This window comes from Anabrus simplex, chromosome 9 (assembly GCF_040414725.1).
Source record: "Anabrus simplex isolate iqAnaSimp1 chromosome 9, ASM4041472v1, whole genome shotgun sequence".
Classification (NCBI taxonomy): Eukaryota; Metazoa; Arthropoda; class Insecta; order Orthoptera; family Tettigoniidae; genus Anabrus; species Anabrus simplex.
Window position 1 is genome coordinate 20,990,123 of NC_090273.1, and position 24,350 is coordinate 21,014,472.

At 38.7% G+C, this 24,350-nt stretch overlaps 1 protein-coding gene across 2 annotated transcripts in view; it reads right to left on the reverse strand.

Moving 5' to 3' along the window:
* LOC136881173 (transforming growth factor beta regulator 1) overlaps positions 1 to 24,350 on the reverse strand; it is a 97,273-nt gene that overhangs the window by 36,442 nt on the left and 36,481 nt on the right. For both annotated transcript variants that reach the window (XM_067153839.2, XM_067153838.2), the window contains exons 3-4: positions 12,198 to 12,332; positions 7,711 to 7,856 (exon numbers count right to left, since the gene is read on the reverse strand). In XM_067153839.2, the coding sequence (XP_067009940.2) occupies positions 7,711 to 7,856; positions 12,198 to 12,332 (281 nt within the window). The remainder of the gene's footprint in view (positions 1 to 7,710; positions 7,857 to 12,197; positions 12,333 to 24,350) is intronic.

The following is a 24,350-nucleotide window of genomic DNA, read 5'->3' on the forward strand; positions in this document are numbered from 1 at the left end:
AATCAACTTGACTGAATGTATTTTTACATGCTACATTTCCGTTCAATGAGTGGGGAATGTAACAAAGAAGAAAAGATGGGGAGTTGTAGTGTATGCATACCTGCCCCTGCACTATTCTACCGTTGAATTTGCATGCCCAATGTGGTATAAAACCTGCCGTACCAAAACAGTAGATGTGGAATTCAATGAGAAAAGCAGAGTTATTTCTGGCTGACTACGTCCAACACTTTGGAAAAACTCCACTGTTTTGTTGGTAGAGCACCTCCCAACATCCATCAAGAAATAGCTGCCCATGAACAAGGCAATGACATCCATGGCCCATCCAGCGTGTTGACACCTCGGATCTAGAAGGAGCTTCTTTTAAGATCTACTGAGGCACTTGCAAGAACATTACAGAAAGCAATGGTTCAAGAATGGTGGGCTGGAAATCAGAAGCTAAATAAATAGTCAATGTCACATGACCAGCTCCCTCTTGGCCACATGCCAGATTGGGTGACCTGGAAATCACTTAGCAGACTGCATTTAAGCGTCACCAGATGCAGGAAATGGTGCTTCAGTGTGAGTTCCATATTATGTGAATTTAAAGGAAAGCAGACTACAGCCCATTTATTGAAAGGTAATACTATAGTCTAGTAACCCAGTCGCAAAGCTCTGATGATATTTTTCATCCGAGGTGACTACAGCGCTCCAAGTGGCAAGGTAGAGGAAACGCTGTACGTTCACTATAGCTGTACTGATTAAAATGCAGTCAACATATTACGGAAACGTGTGTGGTGCTCCAATAACCGGAAGAATTCACGGGGATTGTCTTTCTTTAGATTTCCTAAGGAGTCAGAAAGGTAAATGCCACAAAGGTAAATGTCACCGTTGGTAAGTTATATGGACCTACAACATTGTCGGCACATAAAAGGACTCCTGTGGGACAAAATTACGGCACCTTGAGTCTCAGAAAACCGTAAATGTTGTTAGTGAGACATAACACAAATAACATTATTATTTTGCATATTATAAAGACAATCACGACAAACATAGCCAGTTAGTTTGCTATTGTGATGGCATAACAATACTTCGTCAGAAATGCTTGGCTGTTGATACACTTCGTAATAAACACTTGAATATTTCCATTATTACAGCTCGTACGGTAAAACGGTGTCAGATATAAACGACTGAATGAAAATTATATTTTCTATAATTATTGTGATGTGCTAATATAGCCGGGCTGAGTAGCAGCTCAAATGATAAGGCACTGGCCTCTTTAGCCCACCTGGGCAGGTTCGATCCTGTCTCAGTCCGGTGGTGAAGGTGCTCAAATACGTAGTTAGAGGGACTTAAAACCAATAACAAACATTATTATGTGCTAATAACTTATATTTCTGAATATATTTCGAAGCTCATGAAATAATACAGTATACCTGATCTGATATACAGTAAATATGAAGAAAGAGACAGAAAGGTCAGTCGGTCACTTGCTTTCTTGGCTTATGCTGCCTGAACCGTCAACGACGGACCCCAAGTGTAAGCGTACGAATTGTAGAACATAGAAATGATACAGATGTTGATTCCCATAGGCAATCTGAAATATTTGTTCCGAATGAGTAAATTTATAATACCAATATAAATGGTCCGTTATTGGACATTATAAATTTTCCAGCTAACTCTGCTAGGTACCAACTGATGAGCCCAGCCTAGCACACGAGGGCGAAACGCTGGCAACCAGGAATGAGTTAGCTGGAAAATTTATAATGTCCAATAACGGACCATTTATATTGGTATTATGAACATAGAAATCTCTACAAAAAAAGACCGCGATGGTATATACCTATTTCCAACTGGTTGCCCTAGAAGCAATTTTATGTTATAGCCTGTGGTAAAAAAATTAACTCCTTAAAATTAAATAAATATTTTTATATTATCCTCAAACTCCTCATCGAAATAAATTGTTTAACCTCCTCCATTATTTTATAAGAATGACAATAACCTTGTCAGGACATTATTTGTATGAATGGTTCAGAAGTTATGACCATTTTAGACTGTAGTGGTAGTACGTTCCCTGTCATCTGCTAGCAAATTGCCTCTACCTCGCCGCTAAAGGTGTTAGTGTCGCTCCAGCTGTCAAATGGATTAACCTTCCTCTTATTAGAGCTTCGCGATTGGGTTACTAGACTGTGGTATTACCTGCGCAGCCAGTTGGACAACAGCAAATCTGGTCATGGTAACAACTGATCTTCAAGTGGTCTGCTTTTAGCCCATGAAAGTTTAATCCTTTGTCCACATAGTGTTATCCGTGCAATTTTATGTACCATATTTCACTTCTGATACAATAAAAATAAGCGTGTACATATCAGTAATGGCAGTATATTTATATCTGCAAACAGTAGTTTCCCACTGAAAAATAACTCTGAATTCTAATTAACTTTAAAACTCACCACATTTTCTATCATACTAAAGGATATATTGATGGCTCCACAAACTCCAGTCCAAGAATCACCCGTCTATACAAGACTTGTCTAAAATCTTCTCCACATCTACACACGTCTAAAATCTTCTCCACATCTACACACAACTACTGAAATACAGGCAACTAAAACAATTGCTTCCCCACTGTTATGCACATTCGCTATCACAACACTTTTCTTATGACTTATCAATAGAATTCCTGTCTGCACCTCCCTTCCTGCACTGACATACTCCCAGATGAACGCCAGTTCATTTTTATGACCATTTGACAGTCTTTCATTGGCTACTGCATTCCAACCTTCCTTCCATTGCATTCAATCATTTCTGTTCATCAGTCACCAGTCTACTGTCGGATTCAAAAGTACCAATACTTCCTTTTTAAACACCAATAAGAAATGGGCCAAACTCAAACATAATCACACCAAATTATAGCTGTGTATCTCCTGTATTTAATAATTGCATTTATCAGTAGGCAAGAGAACAGTAAGGGCTGCAACAACTATAGAGGTATCTCACTGATCAGTATACCAGTCAAGGTGTTCACTGAGATTTTGGAAGGGAGGGTGCGATCAGTGGTCGAGAGAAAGTTGGGTGAAAACTAGTGTAATTCAGACCACACAGGGGCTGTCACGATCAGATTTTCAGTATGTGTCAGGTAACCGAAAAATGCTACGAGAGGAGTAGATAAGATATGTTTCATAGATCAAGAGAAGGCAAATGACAGAGAACCGAGGGAAAAGATGTTCGCCATAGTGGGCGACTATGGGATTAAGGGTAGATTATTAAAATAAATCAAAGGCATTTATGGTGTCAATTGGGATGCAGTAAGAATTGATGGTAAAATTAGTTCTTGGTTGAAGGTACTTAGAGGAGTTAGACAAGGCTGTGGTCTTTCACCTCTGTTGTTCATAGTTTACATGGATCATCTACTGAAAGGTATTAAGTGGCAGGGAGGGATTCAGTTAGGTGAAAATGTAGTAAGCAGTCTGGCTTATGCTGATGATTTGATCTTAATGGCAGATTGTGCTGAAAGCCTGCAATCCTTTTGGAACTTGAAAATAGGTGCAATGAGTATGGTATGAAAATTAGCCTTTCCAAGACTAAACTGGTCAGTAGATAAGAAACCCAAGAGAATTCAATGTCAGATTGGTGATACGAAGCTGGAACAGGTACATAATTTCACATATTTAGGACATGTATTCTCCCAGGATGGTAGCATACTGAGATTGAATCAAGGTGCAGTAAAGCTAATGCAATGAGCTCGCAGTTAAGATCAACAGCATTCTGTAAGAAGGAAGGCAGCTCCTGGACGAAACTATCTTTACATCATTCTGTTTTCAGACCAACTTTGTTTTACGGGAGTGCAAGCTGGGTGGACTCAGGATATCTTATTCAAAAGTTACAAATAACAGACATGAAAGCAGCGAGAATGTTTGCTGTTACAAACAGGAGGGTACTCAGAATGAGGAGATCAAGGCTTTGGTGGGGTCATATGAGGAGAATGGGGGAGAATAATGGACTCTTGTTATGAAGGGCAAGAGAAGTAGAGGGAGACCAAGACAATGATGGTTAAACTCAGTTTCTAGCGATTTAAAGATAGAACTAAACAAGGCCACAGAATTAGTTACAAATAGAGGATTGCGGTGGTAGTTAGTAAATTTACAGAGGCTTACAAACTGAATGCTGAAAGGCATAACAGACTATAATGGAGATGGATGTATGTTAAGATTGGTATCTAATTTTTAGCATGTTCAGTGCTTTAGCTATTTAGATCAGACAAAAAAAAAAAAAAAAATTGCCCTTCATGGACAAACTTTGACTTTACAACTCGATAAAAACAAACGTGCCATTCAATTATAACAACTATTAATATCAATAAGTATTCTTAACAACTTTCCAAAATTGTAGATTTCAATTGTCATTACTTAAAAAGTTACCAACTTAATGTGGAATGGGCTTCTCACACTGATAAATCAGACAAAGTTGTATTTAACAACGTTATGAATGCCAAGCTTACTGTTTTCAAATTCAGTATTCACAGAACACATACACCTGTTTGATTATGAAAAAAGCAATTATGGCATTCATAATGATGTCTTGACTTTGCAGTAGTGAGAAACCCAACATTTTAAGCAATGATGATAGAAGTCTGCAATTTTGGAAACTTGGTAACAACACATCATGAGTTTCCTATGATTGGATGGCACATTTTTAATTTACGGAGTTTTAAAATCATGGTTTTTCTCAAGAATGATGAGAAAAACAGTTCTTTTTCCCATCCTGATTGAAAGAAATGAACATGCAAAAAATATTGTAAACGCAGAAAGAACGTGGCTATAACGTGATTTGATTATATTTCAGATTGTTCCAACCATTCAATTTTTATTGATGTTTGAACTTTAGTATCCATACTTCTGAATCCAACAGTATTATTGCCGAAGCACAAGACTCCTCTCTGACAGAAGACATATACCAACATATTGTCTGCTATGTCTTTCATGTCCACGTCTAGATTAAGAGTTTCTTTCCTACTTTTGCCTTAATCATTTTGTAGTAGCTCAGCAGAGATGGTTACCTCCTGGGCTTCAAAGTAAATGAATACAGATGCATGTAGGGTGTTAATTCCATATCATGTGATATCTCTAATGATAACAGAGAAATGAAAGTACGGAATAACTTTCAGGAGAGTTTTATTTAAAAGAAATATACAATCAAAATATGGTGAAAGACACATAATTCATTGATATTGCTAGTAGGGGATGTACAATATAAGCCTATCTTTTGAGAGCTCATAACCGTCTACAAGTTCAATAAAATTCACTCCACAACAATATGCTATTTTTAGCGCAAGGGACCTACGACTCCAAACAGGGCAGTTAGGGCCATAAACTACAAACAACTGAGCTGAGCTGAGAAATGTAAAGTAGTAACTCGCCAATGAAATTGCAAATGACTGACAAAAGTTCAGAGGGACCAAACGCATGGCACAGTAGAAATTGGTTAATTTGAATGTTTCAAACTTTTCTCATGGCCCCTTGGCATACTTATACAACATAACCTTAATAATTTGTGTTTAATTTTGCCTGGGTTAAATGGTGTTCCGTGACCGGTTTAGTGTAAGAAGGTCTAATGGCCTTAACTACACCAGTAAAGACATTTATCTATCTATTCTGTGACAGGAAGATTCCAGACCAGCTGAAGTTGCCTTGTATGATGCCGAATACTGGTCTTTGTCAAAAGAAGTGGAATGATGACTTGCTGTTGTAGGAACAAAGATGCTCAGGTGGACATCTGGATTGACATGCACAATCATGTCACAAATGACAAAGTTTTCAGGTAATATGAAGTGGCACCAAATACTGAAAATATCGAAGTCGCCTATACTTCGAGCAGAGGCGGCAACAGTGGTAAAGACTGATTTTATTTTGCAAGTAGTTTGGAAACGGCCAGTAGGATGGCTCGATACCCTGCATGAACATCTCAAGGTTACAGGCCTGCACTCTGACCAAGCACAAGAGAGGCAGCACAGAATCAAAACAGTGGACCCTGCCAGCATGTGGCACAAGCACTAAGAAAGATTCTATTGTTTTATTCAAAGTAAAAATACTGTTTTATCAAGAAATGATGTTTAAAGATGATGGAACGTTGCCTGGGTAGAAGAAGACAGTAATGTAGAATCAAGCTGTTGGAAACAGAACTGTACTTGTTGCAAAGCTAAGGAAAGGTTAAAGCTGTTGACTGCCTGGCGGTTTGTTCCGTGAATAGTTTTCTGGGTAACTGACTTTCAGTGACAAGGAAAATCCGCTCATTTGGCCTAGCCCAGAACTACATGTGGAGTTGACCGACAGTTGTCAGCAGTGGAAACGAGACATTCCACTCACTGGCTACTGAAGACTTGGAGGTGGAGCTTGGGGACACGTGGTCAAACAAGTCATTATTGTAGATGCACAATGACTAGACTTCGCTACCAACCCAAACTAATAAGGGGAAATACAGTGCTTTTGTTTACAGTAAAGTGCTCGAGTACAGTGTGCCATCAGTGCTTTTGTTTTTCAGTATAGCACTGAGGCCAGCCTGGTTCACTTAAATTTTGAGGAGTACTGTGTTATCTTCAGAACTGTTTGTAAGTTTTACAATCACATCTTTGCTTAAAAGAAAACCTGGCAAGTACAAAATACTGACTAAAAAGGCACAGATCCCAGAGGATTTTGGCATTCCTCCAAATACACTATCAACTTACCTAAAAAATCAAGAACATGAGTTTGAACAGTTTGGCTGCAATATGGTTTAATTTGAATTAGTAGTTTACTTGAATTTGTTCTTTCTTTTTTTTCTGGATGCTTTCAGGTTCATGTTCAAATCAACCAAGTTCTATTGTACTAACTTTCTTGGTTTGCTCCTTTACATTTCTCAATGCTTCTTTCTTATTAACACAGTATAATGGGCAATCACTTTGCTTGTATTGGAAACAATATCTCCAATAGCTCAACAATATTCAGCACCACAACCATTATCTCTTCTTTAACTTGTAAAAAATGTTAAAATACAAACAAGACTACACAATACAGCACAGGAAGTAAAGTTCCACAGTTAAAGGATATAAAACACACAACATATCTTCTCAAGAAGATGGCAAGTCTGTAGCATAAAAACAATAATTCAGTATAACAAAAGTGCTCCTGAAAGCACACATTATAAATAACTTTCAACTTTGATATTTCTCTTATTTTTCACTTTATCAAGTCCCATTCATAAATTTCACTTTCTATCCTGCCAATACAGGAAATCACAGTCTTAATTTTTCTTCACTATCCAGCAGGTATAACATTCCATAAATTATCAGATAAACTTTCACTATACAATTAACACTTCCAAATATAACTTTGTTACTTCCACAAATATATCTCAAACATTATTTTATCACAGCCTTTCTTTAAGAACCAACTAATCTCTGTGTTAAAAATTAAAGTTTTGTTTAAAGTGACTAGTGAAGCTTCCATTGTACATTTGAAATTGGTTGCTAAAGAGAAAAACAATGAAGCCTATTCTTTCAATGGCCTGTTATGTGAAGATTCATGGAGAATACAGCCAAGAGCACTAAAAGAACTGAAGATTACAACATGCAAAAGCTACAAGGTGATAGGAAAGGGGAATCTCAACTAAAAGCCAAACTCCCCCAAAACCAGGAAGGTTAGGTAAGGCACACGGCTTCTCTCGTGGCGGCAGCTATGCGAGCACCGAGCGAGGACTCACCTCCCCCAAACTGTGCACTGTAGGACCACCCAAGACAATAGGGAACACAGGACGACCTGTCATATCCAGAGGAATGGGTTGAACCATCTTCTTCGTTTTAGTTAATGCCATAGTCTTCTTTGGTTTAGAATTCACTTTGAGATTTTCTGAAACAGAAAACAATCATGCATATAGATTTTACTTAAGCCAAGAAGTAAACAAGGACTCTGACCTTAAAATAAACATTCCAAAAAACAAAATTCATTGTAATTAGAATGTAGAAAATAAACAGCGTTGTTATGCTCAATGGAAACACCACTGAAAGCGCATCACATTTCAGGTACCAGAATTGGCTCTGCAAGAAGGTTATTCCTGAAAGTAAAATATCTTCTGTGCAAATGAACCTTTGATTTAAAACTCAATGTGCCATGACATGTCATGTGCACTGCTGCGCTAAAGGGTGGACATTAAAGGCTTCGTCCATGAACTGATTACAGGTCTTTGACATGTGGATGTATCGTAGAACATTGTTGATCCCATGGGTGGACTGCACCGCCAACAAGAGGGTACTCCGTTGTGCTAGTACATCGTGCAAAGTCTTAACTCTCACAAGATGCAGGCAAGCAGCTTATTTTGGTTACATCTTTTGAACGGACAAATACCGCCTGATACAACTGATCACAGAAGGGAAACCTGAACATGGCCGGGATAATTATTCTGGACACAGAACCTCCCAACAGTGGTTTAACATACACAGTATGGTAATCCTGATACAGGAAATGCAAAATATGACTCAATGATGGACACCAACCTTCGGTGAGGAGATAGCACCAGAAGAACCATTCATTATTGATATAAATCCTCACTAATAATCTGAAGAGGGCCTCCATGGCTCAGGCGGCAGCACGTCTGCCTCTCACTGCTGGGTCCCGTGGTTCAAATCATGTCACTCCATGTGAGATTTGTGGACAAAGCGAAGGCGGGACAGGTTTTTCTCGGGTACTCCAGTTTTCCCCGTCATCCTTCATTCCACAAAACACTCCAATATTATTTCATTTCATCTTTCAGTCATCAATCATTGCCCCAGAGGAGTGCGACAGGTTTCGGCAGCCAGCACAATTCCTACCCTAGCCACTAGATGGGGGCTTCATTCATTCCATTCCTGACCCGGTCGAATGACTGGAAACAGGCTGTGGATTTTCATTTTCATAATAATATGAAAGTTGGTCTGTTTGTCTGTCTTTCTTTTTCACATAAGAACTACTTGACCACACAGCTGAAATTTGACAAACTTACAGCTGGTAACTCCGGTTAACATACAGGCTATTCACTATCAAGCTGCTCTTGAGGGGGCCATACAGTGAAAGAAGATTTGAAGCAAGTCCAAGGAAAATCACGCCTGGGATTCTTAAAAGTGAATAAAGCTGCATAAACAATTAATCCTATTTCAAAATGGAGCATACCACATTTAATTACCGTATATTCCAATTTCCTAGAAAGACGTTTATATGTATTTTCTTCCTAACTCGTAACAGTTTTCCAGGCACTCAGTTTAACCAATAAAATCCAAAATAACATACAAACTGTTGGTCATGCAAAAAACCAGAATTAATAATTTAATCTTCTATACAAATACCTATACACGTTTTCTTCGTATTCTACTGGTTTGCCAGAAAACTATGCTTATGTATGACTTAAAGGATTAATTTGAGCAAATGACCAAAGGGTGCTCACACATCCAACACGGATTGCTCTGTTCCCACATAGTATTGAAGTACTGGCATTGCTTATAAACTTCATTGTTGGATCCATATTGACCTTCAATCAACACACATTACTTTAGGACATGATTCGTCTCATATATGAGACATCTTCATCTAACAATTAATTTAAAATTGATGTAGACAATAAATCCTATAAATAAGACCTTCAGAAGTCATTTAAAAACATCTGTATTTGTGTTGCTGACGTTTGCTTATTTATATTGGTTTGCAATATCTATTCTTCTTCTTCTTCTTCTTCTTCTTCTTCTTCTTCTTCTTCTTCTTCTTCTTCTTCTTCTTCTTCTTCTTCTTCTTCTTCTTCTTCTTCTTCTTCTTCTTCTTCTTCTTCTTCTAATTTAAAATATTCTTATAGTTGTCACTGCTGTCATAAAATGGTATATTTTAATCTATATTTAAGCATATAAATTCTTAATGTGTAAGCTGCTGTTGCTTATTTTCGTTATACTGAAAGGACATTATAATTGGCTGGGAAAACTCCCATCATTGTTGACATTTTGGTGTTTTGTTTCTTAACTTTCAATAAGATATTAGATATAGAGTCTCCCGGCTGGTCCCATTAGCTCTTGTTGTCGTGTAGCTGGTTGATGCTTGAGTCGAAAGATAAGAAGAAAGATAAGAAATAGCAACGTAGTCCAGACACTCACCAGCGTTCGTACATTAAAATTGAGGTTGCTCGTGGCAAAAATCATCAGAACGTTATTGAGGATTACGTGAAGCTTATGGCGAGAATGCACAATGGGTCAAGGCGTTTCATGTGGTTGAGAATGAGACTGCAAATTTGGACCGCACTGGTTGGCCATCCATTCCTCAAGATCAGATTGACATTGTGAGTGTTCTCATTTCCATAGACCATCAATGGATTGTCTGGGAATTATCCATAGAGGTTGGTCTCGGTCATCAAATGGTGTGTGGCTCATAGATCTACTGATGAAATGTATTAACATGAGGAAAATTGAATCCTGCAGGTTTCCACATCAACTCACCAACATACAGAAATGGTATCGGCGTGCACTGACGGCATCCAATTGGACAAGAGCCTGAATTAAAGCATCAATTGAATGAATGGCATCACATACGTTCGCCGCGTCCACAGAAATTTTGACAGGAACCCAATCAGAGGTGAAGCTTATGCTGATTGTGGCATACGACTACGAGGGTGTTATACTTACGCATGCAGTGCCCGAGGGACATACCATCAACAGCGACTACTATTGCCAATTTGTGGAGCGACGCCTGCGTCCATCTATGCGGCGCAAATGTCCATGTTTACTGCGAGACAATCGCCGTATCGCGTTGCAACGCACGTTGTCATGTCGCAAACTATGTCAAGCTCTTATCGCAACAGTGGCATTGGAAGGTCTTGGAACACCCTAGGTACTCTCCAGACGTGAGTCCTTGTGACTTCGACCTGTTTCCGAAGTTGAAGAAACCCGTCCGGGCTGCCGATTTCCAACGTGGCATCTGTACCCCGCACAGAAGGGCGCTCCGTTGTTGTCATCAACAGAGAACGCCTTGCCAACGGTCCCCAATGGTTTCCTGATATTTGGTACAAGGTAATAGACTTTGCAGGTGACTACATTGAAGGAATGTAATGCAATTGCACTTGTTAGTTCATTAAATATTGTGTCCTATCAATATTGCCACTAGTTTATTTACAGCCCTCGTAAATAAGCAAACAACAGTGACACAGATATTTTTAAATAACTTTAAAAAAGTGTTATTTATAGCATCTATTGTCTATGTCATTTTAAATAAATTGTTAGCTGAAGATGTCTCATGTATGAGATGAAACATGTTCTAAAGTAATAGTGTTACTGCTGTTGTCTCATGGGAAAGCAGAAGCGTCCTACTATTGGTTGAAATTCATATCTAAGTGTAGAACATTCTACATGTGAGAAGCTGTGGGTAAACAGTAGTAAATAAACAAATAATTAACAAACTACTATCAAAAGATAACTGTGCCACATGTAATTCAATATAGATTTTCTCAATGACTAAAATTATGCCTCAGCAAATAATGATTTTACTTACTTGATTTTCACAGACATTATAACGATCTAGTAACCCAAAATATTTTCAATTAAAGTACGCCAGAAACTTACTTTGATATCATGGTTTTCCACAATATTAAACTCAAAATAAACTTTGTAATACTATCTGTCCATTTGCATTGTCTGAAAAGCGTAGTTATGTTTTGTTAGAGAGGGAGCGAGAGAGTCTCTCTCTCTCTAGTCCTTGTCCAAATAATCTACAGGTCGGGTATGAAATGAAATGAATCTTTGTAGCGAGTTTTTAAGACCAGATGCCCCTCCTGATGTCAACCTCATCAGAGGAGTTAACGAGCTGAATGAGATGATATATGATGATAGGAATGGATAGAGTGATATCCGGTGCCGGCACTTAACCTACTCCTGTCAATTAAAGTCTCCATCCAACAGATGAATCACCATCAACAGTGTAATATGCCCTCATTCCATATGAACACTGTGGAGAGGTTTGAACTGAATCTAGGCATTTGGCAAGCAATTTAATGATTAAAAATTGCATACCACCACCTCTCCTACCCTGCTGGCCAACATTCCAATGATGATTTTTCTTTTTCCACCAACTGTACCTGAACCTGCTAACCATGGCGTCGGACCATATTGACCTGACACCTACGATCATGGCCACCAGACGGGTTCGTAAGAATTTATAGGAATTTATAATGTAAAATCACTGTACCAGGAGTGTCAGTCGAAACCCTCTTCTTCACTGAAGACTTCTTGGCCGATGAACTACTTTCTGAAGATACTGATGGTGGACTATGTCCAGCAGATTGCACTTTAGTGTTGTGAATCTGCAGCTGGCTCTCAGCTTCTGTAAAGAAGAACATAATCTTGTCCATACAAACAGCAAGAAATAAACAGAGAATACAACATACACTGGATAAATCCTGTGAAATGAACCATCAAGTATAATGTTAAAGGCCAAAGGTTTAACAATGAGAGAAAGTAAACGACAGAGCTTGGCTCCCACAATCGGCAAATTAAAAAACAAACAAGTTTGTTGTAACATACAACTGTTACTCTTGTGGTGTAACATGACCTACAGCTTTATGTGAACCAGAATCACGTGGATGTGACTTACTTTTCAAGAATATGACCCACACTTACTGGAATTTGAGCTCCCGTCACCTTTGCAATATCCAGCTTCTTGGCTGAACGGTCAGAACAGTGGTTTTAAGTCCAATTCATGATCAATTTGGGGATTATAATTTTAAACTAGGACCCGTGCTGCTCTGCAGCAATCATTCATAGTCATACTGTTTTGCCCGTTTTCAATGGTTTTATGAACATTTAATAAGAAGCGTGTTACGGTATGTCGCAGTTCGTAGTCAGAATTTATCCATTCTGAGGTCACCAAGCAGGCTATTTGGTAAATATTTATCCATACATTTGCTTTTTTTTTTTATCCTGCAGTTCTTGATGTAAAGCTTGGTATTGTGTCGTAGAAGGCAATGGTATATGTAATTGCAGTTCTTCTATACAGAACGGCCGTCTTGTCAGCTCATAGTTTACTCTCGAAGGAGCGTTTTTTGCCAGGCAAGGAACTTTTTTAAGATACATGGCCTTCACTCTTCCTAGTGCAGCTAGGTTATCCTTCGATAAGTGATCCCAGATAATGTCAAAGGTGTATGTCATGATGGTGTCTATTTGTACATAGAATTTTTTCTCTTAGCAGCATGTAAGTTATAAGGAACATTTTGCCATCTGTTGAATATATTTGGAAGCTGAGAAAAGTTAGAGAATCAAAGAGCATCTAGCAGGGAATAGTATTCTTCCGTGATCAGAGGAAGTGTATACTTTGACAGGTAGTAATCAAACATTGCTGCATGCAATGACATTACTAAGGATGAAAATCACATATCAGAATATTGCTTAGCAGCCTGCTAACTACAGAATGTCTTGCGGGTTAGGGAAATCCTTTGTCTGAAATTATTGGAGTGATCATGTAATGAATTGATAGTTGACTGAACTTAGAGATCTATCGAAGTCCCGTGATTCAGCGGCACGTAGTTTCGGAGAGAATAAAACAAAAATGAAGCAAATCGGTCAAGCAGAAAGGACTGGCGGATTTGTCAAGGCTGTTTTTAGTAAACTCTCTCAATATGTAGATGTTTCATTTCGTTGGCTCTGGAACTGGGTATCTGTGCTTTTCCCAACATTTCCCTGACTTCCCTGACTCATATACCACACACAGCACTATCCTGCACAACAATAACATGCAGTTTCCCATACACGTCAGATGCTTCCCACCCTCATTGGAGGGTCTGCTTTACAAGGGCTGTACCTCGCTAGCAATGACCACACTAAATTATTATCTCTGTGATCTACTTATAAATGATGAGTAGTCGGGAATTCACCTGCCAACAAGAAAGAGTAGTTCATTGCAGTACCAATGGGAAGGTACATAAATATTGGTGGGTGAAATACCTGTTTTATTGTTGTTTTTTGTTTTGTTTTGCCATTTGCTTTATGTCGCAGCGACACAGGTAGGTCTTACAGCAACTATAGGACAGGAGAGGTCTAAAAATGAGAAGGAAACCGCCGTGGCCTTAATTAAGGTACAGCCCCACCATTTGCCTGGTGTGAAAATGGGAAACCACGAAAAACCATCTTCAGGGCTGCCGACAGTGGGGTTCGAACCCACTACCTCCCGGATGCAAACTCACAGCTGTGCTCCCCTAACCACACGGCCAACTCGCCTGGTCCTGATCATTTTGAGCCATTTAACATTTTTATCAACGTCTTCTGAAGCACTGAATGCAGGTTATTAATTTTTTGATATTTTCTCAAGTGGCATCGACTCAAACATTCATGGTTTCTCAACAAGCATATTACAAGCTGCTAAAAGTTTTAACTCTGAGTAATACAGATTCCCTGAGTCCCACAGTTTAGGCAAAGCATGATGTGCCTTGACAGAACTAAGGGTCGTATCTCAATTTGTATGCCAGGATGTTGCCATCTCAATTGCAAGGTTAACAGAGGAAACTGTGAGTTTAACTGATTAAATGCAGAGCAAAAGAGGACCTATTTGCACAGTTCAAAAACTGAATCATTTAATTTTGCTAACTGCAAAGTGCACATAGTTTTTCGTTCAGACATGATGCCATACCGTAATGAAAAATCATGACTCGAGAAAGAGAAGGAAACCGCCGTGAAAATTCATGGTTTCTCAACAAGCATATTACAAGCTGCTAAAAGTTTTAACTCTGAGTAATACAGATTCCCTGAGTCCCACAGTTTAGGCAAAGCATGATGTGCCTTGACAGAACTAAGGGTCGTATCTCAATTTGTATGCCGCATTGTTGAGAATAGTTGAAATATGGTTGCCTAGTTTTACAAACATGCAATCGTTCAACATACAGTGTAACCTTGGTATCTCGAATCATCTCGGGAGCTAAATTTTGTTTCAAGTTATCAAAATTTTGAGATAGAGAGAATACCATTTTTGAGCATGTATAGTACATAATTGAATTGTATGTATCTATGGGCTCATACTGAATACATTATCTTTAACAGTATTTAAAAATATACAAACTCCATTTTACAGCATCACTTTAATTATAACCCTTATTATAATAACTTTTTAGAAGACAGGATACAGTAGTGAAACAAGAAACATACCTCTCCTAACACTTTTGGGAAAAAATCTATTAGTCTCTTCTGTTTGTTACTGTTAAACTTCCCTCCCCTTACGTTGAAACTTCTCGTGAATACCACTCAGCTGAGATTCGTGAATGGAGCTTGTCATCCACAACTTCAGGGGTTTCATACGTGACCGGTAATTAAATCACACCCGAGAAACAGCGAGGCTTCGCCAATTTTCTGATCACTGGAAGTTTCAGTTTATTGGTTCCCATCATATTAGCTCCCAGTATCACTGCAACCCTTTCTTTACTTGTTAACTGTTCCTCACAAACCATAAATGCCGTATTGCACAGTTAATGTTGTACAAAATTTGAGTTAGAAAGTATTTTTTGCTTCAAAGGAGGAAATGCTTACTTCGAGAAATTCATGTAACCGAATTTCGAGTAATAGAGAGATAAATACAGTACACGTGAAGAATAGGATAAACGGTCGGAAAATTTAAGTTACTTCGAGTAACGGAGGTTTGAGACATCGAGGTTCGACTGTAGATACTTTACAATCAACAAAGACAGGATATTCGGACAGAAGATAAGAACACACATAAGGAATAATATGATAGGCCAGTGAAGGGATTTCCAAAATACAGTCTGCAGGCCACACCTGACTAGTGAAGATCAATTTTAATCAGGCCCTTGGCTTGCAAAAAATATATAAAAATTGGATAACAAGAATACTAAATTTTATCAGGAAAACAAGACAATAAGCTTGCTTTTATATGTGGTCTGTAATTCTTATGGGTTTCCTAACTCTACAGAGGACTGCCAGAATTGCTGCTGTCCCTCGCCAGAAAGCAGTCTTCACTTATTTGACAATAAGAGAGAAGCTGCCACGATCACTGTGACTGCAGTCCCTTCTCTTCCTGTGTTCACTGGGCTTTAAACAAGCTATCCAGAGGCCATGTTCACTGAGTTATATTTTTTTTTTTTGCTATTGGCTTTACGTTGCACCGACATAGATAGGTCTTATGGTGACAATGGGACAGGAAAGGGCTAGGACTCGAAAGGAAGCGGCCGTGGCCTTAAGGTACAGCCCCAGCATTTGCCCGGTGTGAAAATGGGAAACCATGGAACACGATCTTTAGGGCTGCTGACAGTGGGGTTCGAACCCACTATCTTCCGAATACTGGATACTGGCTACAATTAAGTGACTGCAGCTATCGAGCTCGGTTTTTTTTTTCAAAATGGCGCCCGGTAATGACGACGTAGTGTTTTATTCTCCGAGTAAATTAACCGTAAAATGTGACGAAAAGTGCGGAAAATGTCGAAAATTAGTGAAAAAATGGAATGTTGTGTGATTCATGTGATCGATGGTGGCATTATAGGTGCGGAAATTGCCCTAGAGACGTAAAAACTAATGAAAATGTTGACTGGATTTGTGAGCAGTGTGTTCGGAATGTTGTTGTTGGGGACGGCGTTGACGAAGCACCGAAAACAGTCGATGAGGAATATAAAAGTGCATTAGAAATTATAAACATTCTAAAAAAGGACAATGAGACTCTTAAAGTTGAAAATCAAGAATTAAAAGAAAGACTGCGATCGCTAGAATTTGGGACTGACCATTCTTCGAGTGATATACCGGTACAAGTAACAAACTCGAGCACGTGGTGTCAAGTAGTTCGTGGATGGCCGGCTAAGAAGAAATCTACAACGGAATTTCCGGAAATAAACATTAGAAATAGGTTTTCTGCCCTAAATAATTTAATCCTGGAAGAAAGTGATCGCGCGCGTGAAACCAAATCATCGCGATCCGTTGCCGTGCCGAGTTTGAAATTTAGGCCTAGAATTCAGATTCAAGACCCAGTTAGGCCTAAATCAGCGAAGGTAGCTGTGTTTGGTGATAGCCAAGGAAGGGGAATTGCGGGAGTGATTAACGACGAGAATATAGCAGCAACCGGAGAAATATATCCAGGAGCTTCTATCAGCAGGGTTGTGGAAAACGTAGAAGCAGCAACTAGGAACTTCGGGAGCGGCGATGCAGTGCTTATCATCGGTGGGACGAACGACGTAGCTCGCGACGACGCCAAGAATGTAAGATCACAACTTAAACATACACTAGGGAAGCTGACCCACACTAACGTTTTTGTAGTGAACGTGCCCCACAGGCATGATTTGAGTAGAGATTCGTGTGTGAACATTGAAGTGGACAAGGTCAATACAGATATTGTTAAAGTTTGTAAACATTTTCGGAATACTCAGGTTATTGAATGCAGCAGTTTTGAGAGATACTGTTATACAAAACATGGCCTCCATCTAAACAATTCAGGTAAACGAAAGATAGGAAATATTGTTCTAGATTTTATTAATCTTAAGATATGTACTGTAAAACAGGCAACTCCCTTGAGTTATAATACTGACCAGGAAAACTAGCAGAAAGAGCCAGCTATACTTCAAGCTGGCTCAGTCAACTAGAAAAAGAAACTCAGGATAGTAAGGAATTTCAAGTTACCCAATTGCAACAGTCAAGTTTTAGGGAGGAAGGGGGTCTGAGATTGCTCTTGGTAAACTGTCAAAGTGTAGTAAATAAACAATTAAAATTCGGTACATTGATGGAATCTTATGAGACTGATGTGGTGATAGTGGAATCGTGGTTGAAAGAAGGGGTGGGTAATAGAGAAGTATTTCCAGAAGGGTACACAGTCTATCGTAGAGACCGAGGAGATAAAAAGGGAGGGGGGGGTGTTTATTCTGGTGAAGGAAACTTACTGTTCACATGAATGGTTTACCGATGAAAGGGATGAAATATTAGGGATAAAATTAGTTTGTGATAATATGAAGGAGGTGGGAATTATAGGAACATACAGGCCTGGAAGAGAGGAAAGAGACATGGAAATCTTTGAAAAAATAATAGATTATACTTGTAAAAACAATAATAATGATATGGTAATAATTGGGGGAGATCTAAATTTGCCTGAAGTTGAATGGAAAGGAGCTGCAAGTGAAGCCCATGAACAGAAACTGGCAAATAAGTTAATTTGGGAGGGAGGATTTACACAAGTAGTACAAGAACCGACTCGTCTCAACTTACTAGATGTATTCTTGGTTAAACCATGGGAAATTGTTGATAAAACTGAGGTAATTGAAGGAATAGGAGACCATAAGGCTGTAATAATGGATGTAGGACTCGTACCAAAAAGGCTTAATAAGAGGGTTACACAAGACAAGAAATTGTACAGAAAAACTAAAGTTGATGAATTTGGGACTTACCTTAACTCACAATTCAGTTGTTGGATAAGTGAAGGGAGTAACGTGGATACACTTTGGGCTAAATTTAAAGGAATTATTTGGGAAGGAGAGAAGAGATTTGTACCTGTTAAGAAGGGTAAAATGACCTCAGACCCTGTTTATTATACAAGGGAAATAAGAAAATTAAAAAGAAAATGTAGAATAGTAAACAGGAAAATCAAAGAGGGTAGGGAGAGTAGAGAAACTAGAAAACAGCTGATGAGGGAACTGAATAGAGTGAAAAAGGAAGCAAAAGAGAATTATATGAATGGCATACTTCAAGAGGGTAATGACCACAAAGGGAAATGGAAAAAGCTGTATTCATATATCAGGAATCAAAAAGGAAAAGGAATCCAAATTCCTACAATGGTGGGAGAAGGGGGTGAACACTATTTAACAGATACTGAGAAAGCAAACCTATTTAGTAGGGAATTTAGAGATTCAGTAGATGATTGTCAAGAGTTGGAAACCGAAACAGAAGATAGAGAGGGAGAGAGACAGAGGGAAACAAGAAGCTTCTCATTCACAAACGAAGATATTTTCAGAGAAATCCAACTGCTTCAGCAAGGAAAAGCAGCAGGGAGTGATCAAATTACTGGGGAGGTATTAAAGACAATGGGGTGGTACATAGTGCCTTATTTAAAATTTCTCTTTGACTATGTCATAAATAATAGTGTAATACCAAAGGAATGGAAGGAATCTATAATAATACCAATTTATAAAGGAAAGGGTGATAAAAGGAAACCAGAGAACTACAGACCAATCAGCCTGACCAGTATAGTTTGTAAAATTCTGGAGAGTTTAATATCGAAGTACATCAGAGGGATATGTGATGATAAAAATTGGTTCATGAGGAGCCAGTATGGATTTAGAAAGAAATTTTCTTGTGAGGCACAACTGGTGGGATTTCAGCAGGACATATCAGATCAGTTGGATTCAGGAGGTCAGTTAGATTGCATAGCCATAGATCTTTCCAAAGCCTTTGATAGAGTGGAACATGGAATATTATTAAAGAAATTGGAGGGAATAGGATTGGACGTAAGGGTTACACGTTGGATAAAAGCATTTCTAAATTCAAGGGTTCAGAAAGTCAAAGTAGGAAATAATGTATCTCAGGAAGAGAAAGTTTGGAAGGGAATTGCACAGGGTAGTATAATCGGTCCGTTACTTTTCTTAATATACGCAAATGATTTAGGGAACAATATAACATCAAAAATAAGATTGTATGCAGATGACATAATTGTTTATAGAGAAATAAACAACATTGAGGATTGTTCAGAATTACAAAGGGACCTTGAAAGTATCCAACAATGGGTTGAAGAAAATAATATGAAGGTTAATGGAGGCAAATCAACTGTTACAACTTTTACAAACAGGAGCTTTAAAACTGAATTTGAATATACTTTGGATGAGGTAGTTATCCCAAAAGATGGCAAGTGCAAATACTTAGGTGTGAGATTTGAAAGTAATTTGCACTGGAAGGGTCATATTGATGACATTGTTGGGAAAGCATACAGATCATTACATGTCATAATGAGGCTACTTAAAGGATGCAACAAAGAATTAAAAGAAAAAAGTTACTTGAGTATGGTTCGTCCATTATTGGAATATGCAAACAGTGTTTGGGATCCTCACCAAGAATACCTAATAAAAGAAATAGATAGTGTGCAGAGGAAAGCAGCAAGATTTGTAACAGGGGATTTCAGGAGAAAGAGTAGTGTATCAGAAATGTTAAAGGAACTTGGGTGGGAAACTTTAAGTACGAGAAGGGAGAAAACTAGACTTACAGGATTATATAGAGCCTATACAGGAGAAGAAGCATGGGGAGATATCCGTGAGAGGCTTCAGTTGGAAAATAATTATATCGGCAGGACTGACCACAAATATAAAATTAGAAGGAATTTTAGCAGAAGCGATTGGGGTAAATTTTCATTCATTGGGAAGGGTGTGAAGGAGTGGAACAGTTTACCAGGGGTAGTGTTTGATCCTTTTCCAAAATCTGTACAGATATTCAAGAAGAGAATAAACAGCAACAGAGAAAATAAATGAAATGTTAGAGGGCATTCGACCAGTGCAGGTTATTGTATATAAAAAAAAAATGTGTGTGAATAAATTAATTCCATCCCCTGGTCTAAGGAGTTTGGACAGCCAAGTAGGGGACTGCCTGTAGGGGTGAAGTACAGTGGGGACTTCGAGGGCCCTGGGACCGCTACGGTAGCTGTGAAGGCCCTTCAGGAACTCTGAAAAGTGGTGGCAAAAGGGGCTCTGGTTAAGACGCAGCAGGTCGTTATGCTACTTAGGATCCAGAACAGGTAAAAAAAAAAAAAAAAAAAGTAAATAAATAAATGCAATGTAAATATTAATGTTATACCAGTTGTATATCAGTTGACTATATTTGTAAGTGGGACAGGATATATTATAAGTAGAATTTTGTAAACAATATAAATTTATTAAGGATGAGCTGTGTGTTTAATAGAAAACATTGTTAGCGTAAATTGTATAATATTGTATTATAGGAAAAATTTTCTTCTCTTGTTAATTTAATATTTAGTGCTTGACAATAATGTATTTTAGTGTACCATTTGCCACCGAGGTAGACACCTCATTTGCAAATAAAGAGATTTTGATTTGATTTTGAGATTAAGGCTGGTTGTAACATACATCCAGTATTCGGGAGACAGTGGGTTCGAACCCCACTGCTGACAAAATGGAACAGTGTAAAGCAATTACAGCAAACACAGGAGCAGGTCAAGTTGAAGACATTGGTATCTTCTTACTCAGTTAACAGAAAAAACGTTTCAATTTCTATGGTTGTCAATAACCCAAGACAAGTCTACAAATGTCGCTGATACAGCTCAAGTTTTGTTGTTTTCTTAGGTATTAGTAGAGAGTTTGAAGGCACTGAAGCACTAGAAAATGTGATTAGTTTGAACAGTACAAGAACAAGTAAGCTTGGGAAGGTAGAAAATGTAAAGTACAACTTCCTTCCTTCTTGGCTCAAAGGTATTACAACAGATGGCAGGAAAAATGTTTGTGGCAAAAATGCAGCTCTCATTGGCAGACAAAATGCAGAATGCATACCAAGTGGTGTTAAGAAACCTGTGACAATATCCTGTATCCTCCCATCATGAGCTCCCTATGAGGGAGTTGGTGAATTCCATGATTTCTCAAGTATTCAAACATTGGTAGTTCAAATCGTTCCTACAAGAGATAGAATATCTGTCATATGATCTCTCACACCATTCAGTTATTAGGTGGTTGAACTGTGGTAAAATTTTGTCAAGTTTTCTTTTTTTGAGAGTAGAGATGGAAATATTTGTAAACAAGAAACCTTGGACTTCTTGTGCGACAAAGAATGGCTGTCGAAAGTAGCTTTGCTCTATTTCAATCAATTGAACAAAAGCTTCAGGGAGAGTACAATGTTATCTGTGACCTGTGCACATATGCAAAAACTTTCAAACAGAAACATACATTTTGAATAATACATTCCACAGGAAAATTTTGCACAATTCCTCAGTTGCTAGTCTGTGATTCAGTTTCCACTCTTGTTTGCAATGCAATTTCTTGCTGATACAAAGAAATGATTTTCAGACAGGTTCTACGATCAGGATTTTCCAGAACTGCTTTTCTAGTGAAATTGAAGATGTTCAACCAGGACTGCAAATGGAACTCATTGATCAGCAAGATATGTTCAACAAAGTAAGCCTTGTTCAGTTTTACAAATATCTTCCATAAGAAAACTACCCTAAGATCGAATACTTTGCACAGAATTGACAAAATTCTGGATTTGAAAAGCAATTTTAGTACCTCTCACTACAATGTACTCAAGTTCTAAACTGTAAACTACCGAGCTCGATAGCTGCAGTCGCTTAAGTGCGGCCAGTATCCAGTATTCGGGAGATAGTAGGTTCGAACCCCACTGTCGGCAGCCCTGAAGATGGTTTTCCGTGGTTTCCCATTTTCACACCAGGCAAATGCTGGGGCTGTACCTTAATTAAGGCCACGGATGCTTCCTTCCCACTCCTAGCCCTTCCCTGCCCCATCGTCGCCACAAGACCTATCTGTGTCGGTGCGACGTAAAGCAACTAGCAAAAAAAAAAAAAAAAAAACCAACTGTAAACTGAAAACATCTAATACATTTTATTAATTACTTTATAGTCTCTCTTTTCTGATACGATGTCTTGAACCAGACTGAGACTCAAACCTTAAGCTTGGAATCCCCTGGCTAGTGTACACTTTGTACATTTGTTTGTCTCATTTCCATTTCTTATACTTGACAATCATTGCACCACCTTTGAAGAGATCTACCTTGTACATGGTGGCCCCAAAGTGGGCATACCCTCCCAGCATAGATGATTTCTGAGCCATGTCCTGGCAGATGTTTTATGGAGGCAATCCAAGGGTCATGCTCATGAAGGCAGCTTCCACAGTTGCTCATAACTCTTGCGATGCACGATACTGCTTCTTTGGGACTATTTCCTTAAAAAGAGCATTGTCAGGTGTTGTGAGATTGGGACTTCTAGGGGGTCAAGCTAAGAGAGCTGGATAATATTCAGAACCTTCCTATCCACTGGCCAGGAGGATCTCACATTCTGGTAATCACACACCTGCAACGCAACACATGCTGGTGCTTCATCTTGGTGCAGGACAACAGCATCTTCGATACCAGCTTTTTCCAACAATTCACTAAGCATGGCATGGTAGATAGGTCCAATAACAGAACTTTGAAGAAAAGAAAAAGTGCAAAATGTATGTTGCACTCACTCCAGCCCACACCAAGATGTGTGACGGATATCTCTCCTATTCTTAAAAAAAGTTGTGGGATGTTCTTAACCCAAAAGATGACATTCCCTTTTGTGCTTGTTGTTTTAAGGGGCCTAACATCGAAGGTCATCGGCCCAAAAGATGACATTTCAAGGAGTTCTTCGAACGATAACATCATCCATGAAGTGGGCATTATTACATTCAGAGAAAAGACTCTCTATGCGTATCCATATAAGTATCACTCAGTGAAGTGCAATGGACAATAAGGCTTGAGATTTAAATCACATTCTACGTGCTTCAATATGATCAAACAAGGAACACCAAGCTCTGCAGATCTTTTCCAAGTGGATTTGTGAGGAGAATTCTGGACCGATACTTAAACAGTGTGACTTTACAAGATTCCAGGTTATCAGATGAATATGGACATAGATTCCCTTAGGGAACCTGAATTCTTTGTCCTGAATGAGTAAATTTTTAATACCAATATAATGGGTCCGTTACTGGATGTTATAAATTTTCAGGCTAACTCATTCCTGTTGGTAGCGTTTCGCCCCAGTGTGTTAATTTGGGCTCGTCAGTTGGTAACCAGCATACCTCCACGGTATGCACTAGCCATGTGTCTTGTAGGTCTGCTGGTTACCAACTGACGAGGCCAAACTAGCATACTGGGGCGAAATGCTGGCAACAAGAATGAGTTAGCCTGAAAATTTATAATGTCCAAAATTCCACTTGTTATTCCAATAACTATCTGTCAGAGTGAGTTATTAGATGTTAGATTATAATTTCTGTAGCTAGACACAAGTTTAAGATATCATGTAATTACTTGTACTGCAAGTTACTTTCCAATACCTTAGGTCTTATGGCGACGATGGGATAGGATCAGCCATTTCTAAAGCCACATTGCTCCTCTTCTAATTGTCTTACCATATCTTTCCTGTCAATCTTTTCTATCATGCTTTCCGTTATTTTTGCAACTTGTGATTCCTTTATTTATCACATATTTTCTTGCCCCCGTTCTTAAACACAGGTATTGTTATTCCCTTCTCCCATTCTTCTGGTGCACATTTCTGTCCATACACATTTTACCAATCCATACAGTCATTGTAAACCAACTGGTCCAGGTGCCCTTTATCATGTCCATACTTATTTCATCCATCTCACCTGCTTTTCCTACTTTAATTCTTCTGACAACTAGTTCT